This window comes from Macaca fascicularis, chromosome 7 (genome assembly GCF_037993035.2).
Source record: "Macaca fascicularis isolate 582-1 chromosome 7, T2T-MFA8v1.1".
NCBI lineage: Eukaryota > Metazoa > Chordata > Mammalia > Primates > Cercopithecidae > Macaca > Macaca fascicularis.
This window is the reverse complement of record NC_088381.1, coordinates 173426522-173442960: the sequence shown is the minus strand read 5'-3', so window position 1 is coordinate 173442960 and position 16439 is coordinate 173426522. Positions and strand designations below refer to the sequence as shown.

Sequence of the window (16439 nt, the reverse complement as noted above, 5' to 3'; positions counted from 1 at the left end):
AGAAGCTGAGCAGAGTCCAGGGTCAGCACCTGGCTGTGCCTCCCTTGTGTTTGTAGGAACCGTGTGGGGACCTCTGTGGAGCAGGGCCTAGGGCGGCACTGGAACCCCGGTGTCAGCAAGGTGGGGTGGCACCGTGTCTGTGCTGCTGCCTCACCGGGCCTCCTCTGGGGGGACAGATGCCCTGGGACGTGGGCCCTCATGGGGTGATGACAGGCAGGATGGAGAGGAGTCCTGCGGCACTGCTGGGGCTGCCTCTGAGCCTGGTGGGACCACATTTAGCCACAAAGTTCCCACATGCCCCAGCAGTCCTACTAGGTGTCTGCCCGAGGGGAAAGCACCTGCATGGCCACCGAGGCTCACACACACTGCCCACAGCGGCAGCATCCAGGAAGCCACCCCGTGTCCCCCACACACACTGCTCACAGCGGCAGCATCCAGGAAGCCACCCCGTGTCCCCCAGGCATTCTGAAATTAGATCCTTGTGGTGGTTGCTCAGCTCTGGGGATATGCGAAAACCCACTGCCCGGTGCATCATGAACAGGCAGGTCTGTGTCACGAACTTGTACCTTGTAAAGCTGCTAAGGACAAGACAGCTTGGAACAGGGCTGTGCTCACGGGAGACTGCACTCTAGCCCCTCTGGCTGCTGGTGGCCTGGTGGGGCTCCCTTCAGCATCCTCAGAGGATGCTCCGGGCTGGTCTCAGGTAGCCGTAGCCCTCACTTCCCAGCCCACCCCAGCTGTGCCGGCGCTTTACAGGGAAGTGGGTCAGGCCAGGTGTAGCATGTCCCGCTCTGCCCTCCTTTCAGGTTGCTGGCAGCACCGTGCCCTAGGCCTGCCAGCCAGAGCCCCCAGACCCATCCTGTACATGTCTCTCTCTCACCGCCCTCCTCGTTCTCTCTTGCCCCTGTGCCTTCTCCCTCCCTGCTGACCTGCATTGGCTCTGTGGCCCCTGTTCTTACCTCCTGCAGCCCCAGCTGGCTGGCTGGGCTCCTGTGCTGCCTCAGTTTCCTCAATAGCTCCACCCACTTCCCTTCCACAGAAAATCCCCCCAGGAGAGGGTGTGTGCAGCCAGGCTCTCTTCTCCGAGACAGGGCTGCCTGACCCAGCCCTGCTGCCTGCGCAGCTCCCGCTCACCTTCTGGACTTGCCCCCTTCAGTCAGGGCACAGCAGCACCCACCACCCCACCCCCACCCTGCTGTCAGCAGGACGTGGAGGGTCCTGTGCAGTGAGCTCACATTGTGGGGTGCACGGCCCCCACCCCAGGCGAGGCCCCCCAGGATCCTCCTGTTGCATCATCCAGCGCATGGGTGGGACCAGTGCCCGGAGTCCAGGACTGGATACGAGAAGTCCTCTCTCAGAAGGAGCAAGGGCTTGATTTAAGAACATCCAGGCTCATTCCTCCTCCTGCCCACCCTTCATTGTTGCCCACTCCTCAGGTGTGTCCACCATCACCCCGAAAGTACTGGGGGCTGTGCACACTCACCTCTTCTTGGCCCCGCAGCCTCGCGGCTGACACAGCCAGTCCCGGATTCCTGGAGGAGGAACAGTGCGCTGCTGAGGCCCACTGAGTCTGGTGAGGCCCGGCTGACCCAGGCCTGAGTCTGCTCCTGGCTCCCAGCCCAGGAAGGCTGCCTGGGCAGCAGGACTGAGACGCAGGACCTGCTGGGCAGAGACTCAGCTGGAACAAGCAGCCTTGCCGTTGCTGAGCAGGTAGTGTGTGGCCAGCGTGCTTCTCCTGGCTGTGTCTCGACTTGTCATTGCCGCTTCTGCCCACAGCTGGTGTGTGGATCTTTCACATTTGTTCCTGTCCAGCCAGGCTGCCCTAGGCCTGCATGTGAGAGGGCATCTTTTGGATGGTGACAGGCTGGTGAGCCCTTGAGGGCGTCCGAGCCCTGGGGCCAGCATTGTGGATGGTGCCATCACCTGTCCCCACGTAGGTCTGCAGAGAGCACGCCCAGCTCCCATGGCCCACCAGCTCAGCCTCCATGTCATGCCTGGCCACGCGTGGGAGCAAGGCCTCTGCTGCCAGCCGCCATACTCCCTTCAGACCCAGCTCCTCTCTAGGCTGCAGAAATGTGCGCTCAGGTCAGCAGGGGCCGTGTGCATTTGGCTGATTCCATTCTGGGGTCTGGAATGGGCTTTCAGAGCCCACACTTCTCTGCCCTCCTGTTCTGACCAGCACCTCGTTCTGCCACCAGACCCCCTTGTTCCTGCTCCTCTCCCTCTGCTGCCTCCTCAAGGACAGGGTATTTGTAACAGTTTTAAGTGGTCAGAAGAAGGTATCAGGATGGCTGATGAGGGAATCAAATGGCGCACACATCATTAGGCATGAAGAAGTTGGCATTTCAGGTCAGGCACAGTGGCTCAGCCTGTAAATCCCATCACATGGGAGGCCCAGGCAGGAGGATCGCTTGAGTCCAGGAGTTTGAGACCAGCTTGAGCAACATGGTGAAACCCCGTCTCTACAAAAAAAAGAAAGAAAGAAAAATCAGCCCGGCTGGTGTTGCGCACCTGTGGTCCCACCTACTGGGGAGGCTGAGGTGGGAGGATTGCTCCCAGGAGGTCGAGGCTGCAGTGAGCCATGATCACACCACTACACTCCAGCCTAGGCAACAGAGTGAGCCCGTCTCAAAAAAAAAAAAAAGAAGTCGCCATTTCAGACTTCCAAAAGGCTGACCTGGAAACAGGCGCACCCAGCGCGGGCCCCTGTGGGCCCCTTGTCAGTGGTGTCTTGTTGCTGGCGTAGCAGAGGTTTAGCTGAGTTTCGTATGTTGACATTGTTAATACATCATTCCTACCAAATTGAATTGTCAATCTTACTATTTGAGTTTTGGAGTCTCTCTTTTAATGCACACAACTGTGTCTGCTGCTCATAATGCCAGTTGTACTTCTTTCTTTTCATTTTTTTCATGAGACAGGGTCTCACTTGATCGCCCAGGCTGGAGTGCAGTGGCGCCGTCTTGGCTCACTGCAGCTTCTGCCTCCCAGATTCAAGCAATCCTCCACCTCAGCCTCCCGTGTAGCTGGACTACAGGCATACACCACCACACCTGGCTAATTTCTGTACTTTTTGTAGCGATGGGGTTTCGCTGTATTGTCCAAGCTGGTCTCACACTCCTGAGCTCAAGTGATCCGCCCCCCTCAGTCTCCCAAAGTGGTAGGATTCTAGGTGTTAGCCCACCGGCCCGGCCTTGGTTCTTCCCTTCTAACCCACACACCTCTCATCTACTCGTCCTGCCTTTTGTATGCCGAGGACTCAGCGTGGTCCTGGGGCGGGAGACATGCCTGGCTGTCTCCTGTCCTGGGAGGGTGTTTTCTACCTATTGCATACGTATCTGCGGTAGACTTTTGTGTACGTATCTGCGGTAGACTTTTGTGTACGTATCTGCGGTAGACTTTTGTGTACAGGGTTCTTTATCAGCTTGAGGATGTGACCTTGCTTTCTAATTTTCCAAGAGTTTTTGTCATGAAAAATACTGAATTTTATCAAACACATGCTTTTAATGTATTTATTGGTATGATTTTTTCATGTATATTTCCCCCTTAATCTGTTACTTAATGTAAATAACACTGATTAATTTTAAAAAATTTTTTAGAAAACAGGGTCTTGCTCTGTTCTCCCAGGCTGTACTGCTGTGGCACCACCATAGCTCGTTGCAACCTACAGCTCCTTGGCTCAGGCGACTCTCTCGCCTCAGCGCCCTGAGTAGCCGGGACCATAGGTGCACTAGAGATGGGGTCTCACTGTATTGTCCAGGCTGGTCTCAAACTCCTGGGTTCCAGTTATCTTCTCACCTTGGACTCCCAAAGTGTTGGGTTTACAGGTGTGAGCTACTGCATCTGGCCTGTTTTTTCTAACAGAAGCACTCGAGGCTATACATTTCTCTCTAGGTGAGTTTTGTTACATCACACAGTTTTTTGTTTGTTTTTTTTTTTTTTTGAGTCAGTCTCGCTGCCTCACCCAGGCTAGAGTGCAGTGGCGTGATCTCATCTCACAGCAACCTCCGCCTTCCGGGTTCAAGTGATTCTCCTGCCTCAGCCTCCCGAGTAGCTGGGACTACAGGCGCCCGCCACCACGCCCACCTAATTTTTTTTTTTTTTTTTTTTTGAGATGGAGTCTCGCTCTGTTACTCAGGCTGGAGTGCAGTGGCACGATCTCGGCTCACTACAAGCTCCGTCTCCTGGGTTCACACCAATCTCCCGCCTCAGCCTCCCGAGTAGCTGGGACTACAGGCACCCACCACCACGCCCGGCTAATTTTTTTTTGTATTTTTAGTAGAGACGGGGTTTCACCGTGTTAGCCAGGATGGTCTCGATCTCCTGACCTCGTGATCCACCCGCCTTAGCCTCCCAAAGTGCTGGGATTACAGGCATGAGCCACCGCGCCCCACTGGGAATTTAACTTTTCTTGAGCAAGCAGAGAGCACGCAGGTAGCTCACTCTGATCCAGTTGCTGCTGGTCCGTCTTGGTTCCCGGCTGAAGGATCGTGGCAGGACCCAGGTATTCCTTCCTGGCACCTCGGGACTGCAGAACTTCCTGCTCAGCTCTTTTGTCTTTCAGAGCTGACTTCTGGGCTTGGTGGGCCTCAGCCTGGTGCCTGTGGCTCCTGGGGTGGCAGCTGCCGTGAAGGGACTTGAGTGCACTGTGCCCTGCTCGCTTGTTGAAGTTGCTTCCTTTTCTCTTGGCAGCTTGGCCCCTCGGCCCCTCGCGTCTGGCTGGCTCGGAAGCCCCTGAATTCTAAACTTTTATTTTCCCTTGCCAAGAGAGACTGTGAGCACTAGGCTCCGACTTTTTTTGTTTTTTTTTTTTTGAGACGGAGTCTCGCTCTGTCGCCCAGGCTATAGTGCGGTGGCAAGATCTCAGCTCGCTGCAAGCTCCGCCTCCTGGGTTCACGCTGTTCTCCTGCCTCAGCCTCCCGAGTAGCTGGGACTACAGGCGCCCGCCACCATGCCCGGCTAATTTTTTGTATTTTTAGTAGAGATGGGGTTTCACCGTGTTAGCCAGGATGGTCTTGATCTCCTGACCTCGTGATCCACCCGTCTCGGCTTCCCAAAGTGCTGGAATTACAGGCATGAGCCACCAGGCCTGGCCTTTTTTTTTTTTTTTTGAGACGGAGTCTCGCTCTGTCGCCCAGGCTGGAGTGCAGTGGCGCAATCTTGGCTTACTGCAACCTCCGCCTTGCCAGTTCAAGCGATTCTCCTGCCTCAGTCTCCTAAGTAGCTGGGATTATAGGCACATGCCACCATGCCCGGCTAACTTTTGTATTTTTAGTAGAGATGGGGTTTCACCATATTGGCCAGGTTGGTCTCAGACTCCTGACGTTATGATTTGCCCGCCTTGGCCTCGCAAAGTGGTGGGATTACAGGCGTGAGCCACCGTGCCCAGCCACATTTTAAAAAAAATAGAGATGGGGTCTCGCTGTGTTGTCCAGGCTGGTCTTGAACTTCTGTCCTCAGGCAGTCCTGGCCTGGCACTGCCAGACTATGACAGCTCATTAGAATTGGCGCGAATTGGAAGGAGGCCCGAGCTGAGACACTGGTGTGGGTTTTGCTCCTTGGTCCTCACACCGTGTGGGCACCTCAGTCCCCCTCTCCAGTCCCATGGGACCAGGAATGGTGGTGTCCACTCAGGGTGGGGCCCCTGCTGGCCCCTCCACCGCTGACTGTTGTGGACACAGCCCTTTCTGTGGGGCTGTATATACAAGAGCAGTTTCCCTTGTTTCTCTCTTTGGGTATCCAGTAAAAGCATTTGTATGTGAGGCTGTTGAGAGAAATTTCTTGTTCTTTTAAATTTTAGTTCTGCCGTATTTAAATCTCTGTAAACTTTTCCACTTAAGGAAAATGTGTCTGTCTGAGTCAGGACCCGTCTGCAGTTTTTCTCCCTGCAAGCATCATGCCGCCAGCCAGGGTGTGGGCGGCTTCAGTTTCCCCATCCTCTTCACGGTGGAGTGGCTCCTTGCTGTGTTGTCCACAGCTGTGGTGGGGAAGCCTGGTTGGTTCCTGGACCCGGGGCCATTTGATGGCACAGCAGTGGGGTGCAGGGCTGCACCGTCATGACTGGACCGTTTCCGGGCCTTGTCATCTGCTGATGGGAGTCTCGCGTGGGCCTCTACCGCACTCAGGAATGTCTGGCGCCCTTTGAGGGCGTTGTGTCACCTGCCCTCTGTTGTGCTCACGCATCTCTCCTTTGACTGGCACTCGGCTGCACTGAGCAGAAGACTACCCAGCACAGCATGGCAGGGGCCAGAAGGGAGGTGAAAAGAGGCCCCAGCTGGCAGAATCCAGGCTCTCGCACCCTGGGGGCCTCAGACAGGACCTCTTCTCTGCAGACGTTTTTGGAATTCCCAGATGGTCAGAAGCAGCTGCTCAGCAAAAGGGAGGGGCTGCTGGGAGGACACCGGTACTGGCCATGCCGGACACAGGAGAGCCTCCAGAGCCCCAGAAGCTCATTAGCTGGGGGACCTGTAGGTTGGGCCCCAAAGGCATTAATGGGCCCTCCCAGGATTGGCCAGAGAGAATGTGATGTCCTCGTAAGGGAAGCACATAATTGAGCTTCCATTGTCTGGAAACTTCCCTGGAAGCTCCTGATAGAGCCAGGTGAATGCGGATCAAGTGCCGGGTGATTTTCGTTTCAGGGAAAGCAGTCATTTTAACCTCGTTAAATGTTTAATTCGAAGCTCCTTTTAAAATGTACATACTTATCCCATTGTTTTATTACGAAAATTTTCTGCTGAGCTTAGTGGCTTAATGTCTGTAATTCCAGCGCTTTGGGAGGCTGAGGTGGGGAGATCACCTGAGGTCAAGAGTTTGAGACCAGCTCGGCCAACATAGTGAAACCCTGTCTCTACTAAAAATGCGAAAAAATTAGCCAGGCGTGGTGGTGCACACCTGTAGTCCCAGCTACTTGGGAGGCTGAGGCAGGAGAATTTCTTGAACCTGCTTGAACTGTAGGCAGAGGTTGCAGTGATCCAAGATCGCACCATTGCTCTCCAGCCTGGGTTACAGGGCAAGACTTCATCTCAAAAAAAAAAAAAAATTCAAACACCTGCAAAGTTGAAGTGAATTGTGGAGTCCCTCGCTCACACTTGTGGTCCGCTCCCCAAAGCTATGCTGCCCTCACCGTCTTATTTTTTGGCACGTTTCAAGGCAAGTTGCAGACGTCTGTGTACTGCACACAGCCCTTCAGCAGGCAGCCCATCAGCTGAGTAGAGGTGAGCATCGTTCCTGGATCTTTTTCTCCTTTGAAGGTAAAGTTGGCATAAAGTGAGATGCACAGGCTCTAATTGCTCCATCTGGAGAGTTCTGACAAACAGTCACCTGTCAGCCCAGAGAAGGGCTCTGTGGACAGGCCTCATGCCCCTTCCAAAAGTCCCAGACCCACAAGAGGCAGCCGCTGTTCGATTTCCTTCCACTACAGACCAATTGTGCCTGTTCTAGAATGCCCTATAAATGGAATCATATGATCTGCGCCCCTATCACTTCACATGCCTTTTTTTTTTTTTTTTTTTTTTTTTTTTTTGGTGACAGAACGTAGCTCTGTCGCCCAGGCTGGAGTGCAGTGGTTCCATCTCAGCTCACTGCAACCTCTGTCTCCTGGGTTCAAGCGATTCTTATGCCTTAGCCTCCCAAGTAGTTGGGACTACAGGGGCATGCCACCACGTCCGGCTAATCTTTTGTATTTCTAGTAGAGACAGGATTTTGCTATGTAAGCCAGGCTGGTCTCAGATTCCTGGCCTCAAGCAACTGCCTGCCTTGCCTCCCAAGGTGCTGGGATTGCAGGCGTGAGCCCTGTGTCCGGCAGACATGGTTTTGAGAGGCACCCATGGTGTTTTGTATGCTGAGTGGTATTGCTGTGTGAATACAAGCCAGAGTATTCTTGTATTAATGGACACCTGGACTGCTCCCTATTTTTGGCTGTTCTGAATGAAGCTGCTATGAACATTCTTCTACAAGTCTTTTTGTGGACATACTTCTTTTTGTTTTTAGGGACAGAGTCTCTGTGGCCCAGGCTGAGTTGCAGTGGTACAATCACATTTCACTGCAACCTCAACCTCTTGCATGCAAGCAGTCCTCCTGCCTCAGCCTCCTGAGTAGCTAGGATAACAAGTGTTTGTCACCATACCCGGCTAATTTTTGGATTTTTTTGTAGAGACAGGGTCTCACTGTGTTGCCCAGGCTGGTCTTCAACTCCTGGGCTCAGGTGATCTACTGGCCTCAGCCTCCTAAAGTGCTGGGATTATGGGTGTGAGCCACTGCACCTGACTGACATCTGTTTTTATTTCTCTTGGGTAAATACCTAGGAGTGGAATAGGTAGGTCAGAGGTGTGTATTTAGTTGTATAAGAAACTTCCAGGCCTTTTCCCAAGGTGGTTGTACCACTTCACGCTTCCATCAGCAGCATGGGTGAGCTATGCTTGCTCCACATCCTCCTGGCATTCAGTGACTTCGTGGGCTTGTGGCAGTGCCACAGTTTTGTTTGCATTTCTGATGATTAATGCAGTTGAGTTCTTTTTCATGTGCTTGTTGGCTTTTTTTTTTGTCTTCATGAAGCTTCTGTTGAATAGTTATGTCTTTTTTTTTTTTTTTGGTCTTTATTATTATTCTTATTTAAATAGAGTTCTTTTTTTTTTTTTTTTTTTTTTGAGACGGAGTCTCGCTCTGTTGCCCAGGCTGGAGTGCAGTGGTGCACTATTGGCTTACTGCAACCTCTGCTTCCTGGGTTCAAGCAGTTCTCCCACCTCAGCCTCCCAAGTAGCTGGGATTACAGGCACCTGCCACCACGCCTGGGTAATTTTTGTATTTTTAGTAGAGACAGGGTTTCACCATGTTGGCCAGGCTGGTCTCAAACTCCTGACCTCGGGTGATCCTCCCACCTCGGCCTCCCAAAGTGTTGGGATTATAGGCGTGAGGCACAGCGCCTGGCCTTAAATAGAGTTCATTTCTTTTCTTTCTTTTTTTTTTTTTTTGAGACAGAGTCTCGCTCTGTCGCCTAGGCTGGAGTGCAGTGGCATGATCTTGGCTCACTGCAAGCTCCGCCTTCTGGGTTCATGCCATTTTCCTGCCTCAGCCTCCCAAGTAGCTGGGACTACAGGCGCCTGCCACCATGCCCGGCTAATTTTTTTGTATTTTTAATAGAGACAAGGTTTCACCATGTTAGCCAGGATGGTCTCAATCTCCTGACCTCGTGAGCCGCCCGCCTCGGCCTCCCAGAGAGCTGGGATTACAGGTGTGAGCCACTGCGTCCGGCCCAATAGAGTTCATTTCTTAGAGCAGTCTTAAAGAAAAATTGTGTAGACGGCACAGAGTTCCCATACACCACATTTAGTCCCCGATTCCCCTGCGTTATTAACATCTTGTGTTAACTGGTCCACTTGTTACGGTTGATGAGCCCGTCTTGCCAAGTTGTTGGTAACAAAAGTCCACAGTTCACATTGAGGTTCCCTCTTGGCGCTGTGCCTTCTATGGGTTTTCACAAGTATGCAATACGTGAACCCACCAGTGCTCAGTGTCCTGGAACCCTCCACTCCAGCCACCCACCCTCCCTTTCCCCAGCCCTTGGTGGCCACTGACCTAATGCGATCTCCATAGTTTTGGCTTTTCCAGAAGGTGTATGCTTGGAGTCACACACACGATGTAGCCTTCTGGCCTCGTTGGTTTTTCCTGTTTGTGTGTGTTGGCTGTCACGGGTGTTTCCCCAGGTAGTTCTTACTGCCTTCCTTTGGTTTCCTTTGATGTCACTGTCCCCACCCCCACCCCCAGTCTTCTCTTAGTGCCTCTCTCAAGTCTGTTGGCTGTGCTGCGGTCTGTCCTGCCCATCGTCACAGCCCTCTGGGACTGCTTGCCTTCAGATGCACCTTTGTTCACAGGCCTCACTGCTCACGTCCCAGCCGTCCTGGGGGTTCTCCTCTGTGTTTGAATGCCCCTGTGCCCAGCCCTGGCGCCTTCTTAGGGTGGGAGGCCTTGCTGTTCTGCATGGAGTTGCAAGAGAGGTCAGGGGCCTCCAGCCCAGGGCTTGGAGGAGTGGGCTGGCGTCCTCACCGTCAGACTGCCTGTGAGGTTCTTGCACGGTGGGGCTTTGCTGCTCTGGTCCCAGGGATCTTCCTTTGGACGCCGGCTCTGGACGCCTGATCCAGCTCCAGGAGGTGTCCTTAGTGGCTTCTCAAAGCTACAGTGGGCCCACGAGTGATGTGCACGTCAGCTGTCTGGCAGGTTGTATTGACCAGTGACTTGTGTTTGATAACTTATGTGTCCATCTGAGTTTTGAATCACTTAAGACACATTCTTGGTCCTGTTTGTGCATCTGAGCGAGGGCAGGTCCTGTGCGGGGTCCCCACACCTGCCTCTTGAGCACAGCCCCCGGTGGTGCCTGCAGGCTCACTATTCACCAGGGGAGCCCCAGGTCTATGTTTTTATCTCCCGGGAGGACTGCCTGCCTGGCGCCCGATAGGTGCTCAGGAAGTGCCCTTGGGATGGAGCACGAGTGCCACTGTGTCTTCTGTGCTGTGTGTGGGCAGCAGACCCACCATACGGTGGGCACCTGACTGGGCAGGCGGGTGTGTGGGGGTGCACGCTCTCTCCAGGATCAGATGGAAGTCCCCACCGTTTCTGGTTCCCCCAAACTGGCCCCACATTCCTTGCAGTCCCTTGTCCTGGTACTGGGTTCACAGAAGTCTCACTTGTGCCTGGGGCTGGGAGGCTCTGGTGAGGCCTGAGCGTGCTGCGCCTCGCTTCCATCCCACCTTTCCTTTCTGATCAAAGGTGGAGCTTATATTTGGAGGGGCAACTCCAGCTCCCTGGGGGTGCAGTCCTGCGGTCCTGCCCATTTGAAGGTAGGCGGGTAACCTGAGCTTGCCAGCCGCTCGACAGCATCCTTGACTCCTACTGCAGACATGCTCCTGGATCTCAGCGACCTGCTTCAGGTAGACAACCTCCGTCCTGCATCTTTCCCCACCTGGGGTTGTGACCGGGGTACACCAGGTGCCTCCATGCGTCTCAGTGGCCGGTCTGTGCTGCCTGCCCGGACAGGAAGTTTTGGTCTGTAGGATGAAGGGCCTTCATCACTTGGGGGTCACAGTCCAAGACTTGTGGGATTGTGGGTCTCCATGGCAGGAGGGCAGCTGCCATCATGGTTGGGTGTTAGCTAGGCCTGGGTGAACTGTGAACTTTTGTCCTACACAAAGGAGATTATTTTTAATTAAAAAAATTTTTTGTGAGTACCTAGTTTGGTATAGGAGATTATTTATTTTGACCTTGCATTTTATTTATTTATGTATTGATGAGATGGAGTCTTGCTCTGTCACCCAGGCTGGAGTGCAGTGGCGTGATCTCAGCTTACTGCAACCTCTGCCTCCCGGGCTCAAGTGATCCTCCGACCTCAGCCTCCCAAGTAGCTGGGACCACAGGTGCCTGCCACCATGTCTGACTATTTTGTATTTTTAGTAGAGACGGGGTCTTGCCATGTTGCCCAGGCTGGTCTTGAACTCCTGAGCTCAAACAATCCTCCCACCAAGGCCTCCCTAAGTGCTGGGATCACAGGCATGAACAACCATACCTGGCCTCTTGCATGCATTTTAAATTGTAGAAAAATCTTGTATTACACTCTATTTCTGGGTACCACAGAAAGCATTTTCAGTTACATCTCTCTTTCCATATGACTGAACAAAGCGACAGGGGGGAAAGACCCACCCCAGGGACCCCTGTGCAGACAGGACACAGGGCAGGGGCATCGAGGCTCTGCAGGGACAGTGCTGGGGGCTGCACCACAGGTCCTTGGTGACCATGCTGCTGCGGACTCAAAAAGAGAAATACCATTGAAAACAGTTGTGACCACATGCAGAATTCATGTAGATTTCACTCCCCGAAGGGAGCTGTGTCCAGATCCAGGTGCCCTCCAGGGTTCTGGGCACCCATAGGCTGTGCTGCCACCTCTGGTCCTCGGGGGCTTGCCGCCCTTGACAGCAGCCCACAGTTAGGCTTCTGCCTGTGTCAGGTGACACCTGGGGTCCTTGTCCTCCCAGCTGTCTTTATAAATGGCAACTCAGAAGCTACTGCTGAAATATTTTGTGGTCAAGCTAAAAATACTCTGCTGGAATTGTGATAATCCAGCAAATCCACATTTCAGATGCTCTGTGCTCAGTTCAGGGCAAAACCACATGACCCCATTTCCAACCCCACGACTTCCCAGGGAAGATGAGTGTGAGTGCCAGGGCCAGGCAGCTGCTCCGGAAGTGGTCAGGCTCCTGGGGACTCAGATGGTCCCATGGAGAACTCATGGAGTCTCCCTCTTGATCCCTGCCTTAGGGCAGACCCAGGTTGCTCACTGGCCTGGGCATACAGCTCCTCAGACACCCATGAGGGCAGTCTGCAGGCAGAATCCACCTGCTGCCCAGCAAGAGAGTTGGGGGGGCAGCTGGCCATGCTGCACCCTGACCTCTGCCCTCAGGGAGCAGCCACTGTTAGACTGTTAGCAGGAGGATTTCCAATACACGGTCCTCATACATGTTAGCAACTCTGTAAACAACTGCATATGTTTAGGCTGGGCGTGGTGGCTCACACCTGTAATCCCAGCACTTTGGGAGGCTGAGGCAGGCAGATCACCTGAGGTCAGGAGTTCGAGACCAGCCTGGCCAACGTGGTGAAACCCCGTCTCTACTAAAAATACAAAAATTAGCTGGGCATCATGGCAGATGCCTATAATCCCAGCTACTCAGGAGGCTGAGACAGGAGAATGACTTGAACCCTGGAGGCGGAGGTTGCAGTGAGTCGAGATTGCGCCATTGCACTCCAGCCTGGGCAACAAGAGCAAAACTCCGTCTCAAGAAAACAAACAAAAAACTGCAGCCGGGTGCGGTGGCTCACGCCTGTAATCCCAGCACTTTGGGCGGCTGAGGTGGGTGGATCACGAGGTCAGGAGATCAAGACCATCCTGGCTAACATGGTGAAACCCCATCTCTGCTAAAAATACAAAAAAAAATTAGCTGGGCGTGGTGGCGGGCACCTGTAGTCCTAACTACTCAGGAGGCTGAGGCAGGAGAATGGTGTGAACCCGGGAGGCAGAGCTTGCAGTGAGCCGAGATCGCGCCACTGCACTCCAACCTGGGCGATAGAGTGAGACTGTCTCAAAAACAGGCAAACACACAAAAACAAAAAATCTGCATGCGTTTTGCACACATGACTTTTTAAATGTAAAGGCTTTTTAAATGCTTCCATTTAAAAATTCCCTTTGGAGATTCCTCACTTGCAGCATTCAGATATCATCGATCCCTGTGTCTCTGGGACACAAGGTTGAGGGTGTGGAGTTTGAGGTGGGCAGGCAGAGGCCGGCAGCAGATCTGGTTCTGCTGTGGCTTAAAGAGAGATGTGGGATCAGGACGGTCAAGTTGCAGGGGCCTGACGGGGACCCAGCACAGGGGCTGGGGCGCTCACACGTGACATGCATGAGTCACACCTAGACACACTGTATGCATGTGTACACACATGCATGTCTGCACACCGCATGCAGATGCACACACACACTACATGTGCTCACACGCCCCACAGTTTGGTGAGCAGACCCCAGGGATCCCTGGAACCCCCAGAAACTGTGAGGAGGAGAAATTCCTTCGGAAGGCGCACTCTGTGAGCCACCAACCCTTGTGATGGAGCTCTCAGGGATATAATGGAGAAGACGGAAGCTGCGCCCCACTGGGGTGGAAGGTGACCAGGGAGGAGCTGCTGTGGGGGCCCAGCCCTCCCAGCGGGCAGGGTCCCTGATCAGAAGTATCCCCAAAAAGCGCTGCCTCTGTCTCCTGCCTCTGGTGCAGACAGGCCCCTTTGTGTTCGGTCCCTTAGGTCTCCCAGTACCCCAGAGTCAGCAAGCACCTGGAAGTGCCACTGGCGTGCCAGGACAAGGGGACTTGTCTAAGGGCCCACGAGCCGGGCTCAGTCAGGCGAGGGAATTCTTCGGGGGAGGCTAGCGGCAGAGGGCCAGACTAGCCAAGCCTGTGAGGCCCAGGGGCCCCAGGGGCAAGCCTGGGATGAAGACAGCCAGCCAAGGGTGGGCAGGACTCTTGCAGGCTCCCGCAGGGACCAGGAGTTTGCCACTCTGCACCTCATCCACACCTGCCAGCAGACATTGCTCAGCAGCATCCTCCCCCAGCCAGCAGGGCTCCCTAGGGGTACTCCACCCATGGCAGGGCTGTGCACAGGGTCTGCACACTGGCTGGAGTCCTTGTTTTGCTGAGGACAAGCAGCAGTGCTCCCATCACTGCCAGCCCTCGGGGTTGCCCCTCTCAGTCTGGGCCTCACCTCCACTGCCCTATGGCAGGGAAGAGAGCAATGGAGGTGGTCAAGGCAGGGGTGACAGGATCTGCGTGGATTTGGACCTAAGGTGGGAACAGTGCAGGGGGCAGGGGAGTCACTGAGGGACACAGATCTCAATCCCAGCAAGGGGACTGAGGCCAAGACCCCTGGGCCCATCGGAATCTGGGCTGGAGGGTGGCTGGTGGGAGCACATGTGGACAGGACAGGTTTTGTGTTCATGGGTGCACGGTTGTGAATGAAATGCAGTGTGCACCGTGTGATGACGCCCTGGGAGGGACCTTGCAGTCAGGTTTTCTTCTAAGCAGATGCCATCATTGGCGAGACAGCAGCGGGGCCTAAAGCAGTGGCCTAGAGGAAGAAGGCAGGGCCCTGGGAGCCCCAGCAGCCGAGGGAGGACAGCCAGGCTTTCGGGTGTAGGGTGGCTGCTCCACAGGCCATTGGAGTCTTTAAAGACTGAACAATAGATGCATTTTAAGAGAAAAAAAGCAAACATTTCCTTAAATACCAATGTTGGTTTCTGGTTGTGCTCTCTCCATCTCAGGTGAACGTGTACGTGCTGGGAAAGACGTTTCTTCTCTTGGCCAGAGAGCTCTGCATCAATGCGCCGGCCATAGGTAGGCATCTGGGTGAGCTGCTGGGGTGTCCAGCAGGCTGCTGTAGGGACCAGCGTGCCAAATGTCCTTTGAGCAGGCCGGGCGCCGTGGCTCAAGCCTGTGATCCCAGCACTTTGGGAGGCTGAGGCGGGCAGATCACGAGGTCAGGAGATCGAGACCATCCTGCCTAACCCGGTGAAACCCCGTCTCTACTAAAAAAAAAAAAAAAAGTGTCCTTTGAGCAGCGGAGGGAAATCCTGTCCAAGTACGGGACCCCCCAAAGTAAGAAATGTCTCTTAAAGCTGCTAGGAGCTCAGCAATGTGGGGCCTTATTTTCTAAGACAGAGTCTCGCTGTTGTCCAGGCTGGAGTGCAGTGGCATGTTCATAGCTCACTGCAGCCTCAAACTCCTGGGCTCAAGTGATCCTCCTGCCTTGGCCTCCCAAAGCGCTGGGATTACAGGCATGAGACTGCACCTGGCCTGGGGCTTGCTTTCTGCTGCAAAACCAGAAGGCCCATTGTCAGTGCCTGTCAGGTGTGCAGGAAGGTGTAGACAGAGGGAAACAGAAGCGCTGTGTGCTGGGAAAATCTTGTGTGGACAAGGTTTAAGGAACACACCTGGCACCAGGTGCCTCTGGACAGATGGGGACAGTGGGGCAGCTCCTGGATGTGCTTTCCAGCCACAGCCCTCTTTTGTGGTTTTTCTGCCACTTTTGTTCTGTGTTGAGTGCCCCGTGTTGTGCGAGTTTATGGAGCTCCTGTATGCCTTTCTTGATATATGTTAGGTGTAGGGTAAGTCGTGTTTCCCCCTCAAGGCAGCAGCAGAGTTCATGCATGCAGAATCTAACCTGGTGGAAAAGTCTAGAAGGAAAGGATCAGAACAGCACTCACTGCCTGATGGTTCTGACCTACCCTTTCTTTACCAAGCAGATGACTGCTTTCCACAGCCTGCTTAGAGCCCACTTTCTTATTTTGCCTGTCTGCATCTAGGAGCATACGTCCTTGGGGTAGAGAAGCACCAGGTGGGGCTGGGTCACCAACAGGACTGAGCAGCGTGGGCTGCAGCAGCAGAGGGATGCTGGCTGGGGCTCTACACTTGGCCCATGCCCTCTCCCAGGTGCCAAGAGGGGCCATCCCTCTTTTCAGGGGTCATACAGGTTTTCCAGAAAGCAGCTGCCTACGGGGTGTGCAGAGTGGGAGGACAGAGGCAAGGGGTGGGAGAGCTTGCTTCACCCTATAGTCCACTCCTGCAACAGGCTGTCCCGCAGCAGTGTCACAGCTAGTGACACTGTGTCCCCAGGGATCCAGAACGCTGGGCCCAGCAGAATGCTCCCCCCACAGTCCGTTCATAGGGTAGGACTCTGAGGTGCTAGTGATGCATTAGGACATAGAGACAACTAGGCACCTGGTGTTTCCCAGGGTGGCCCGGAAGCCAGCCAGCGACCCAGGGGACGGATGGGCTTCACTGGGGTGCAGTTTGCTCCAGACCACGTAGCATGTTCAGCATGACAGCTTTTCTCCTCGGGATGGGAGCTGTTCTGTTGCA

At 54.2% G+C, this 16439-nt stretch overlaps 1 protein-coding gene across 10 annotated transcripts in view; it reads left to right on the top strand.

Moving 5' to 3' along the window:
* Positions 1-16439, top strand: part of BRF1 (BRF1 general transcription factor IIIB subunit) — a 79926-nt gene that overhangs the window by 30247 nt on the left and 33240 nt on the right. For all 10 annotated transcript variants that reach the window (XR_012416209.1, XR_012416211.1, XR_006699918.3 and 7 more), the window contains 2 exons: positions 10888-10919; positions 14843-14915. Coding sequence is in view for 4 of the 10 variants with exons in the window: in XM_015454275.3 (XP_015309761.3) it covers positions 10888-10919; positions 14843-14915 (105 nt within the window). In the remaining 6 variants the exon portion in view is untranslated. The remainder of the gene's footprint in view (positions 1-10887; positions 10920-14842; positions 14916-16439) is intronic.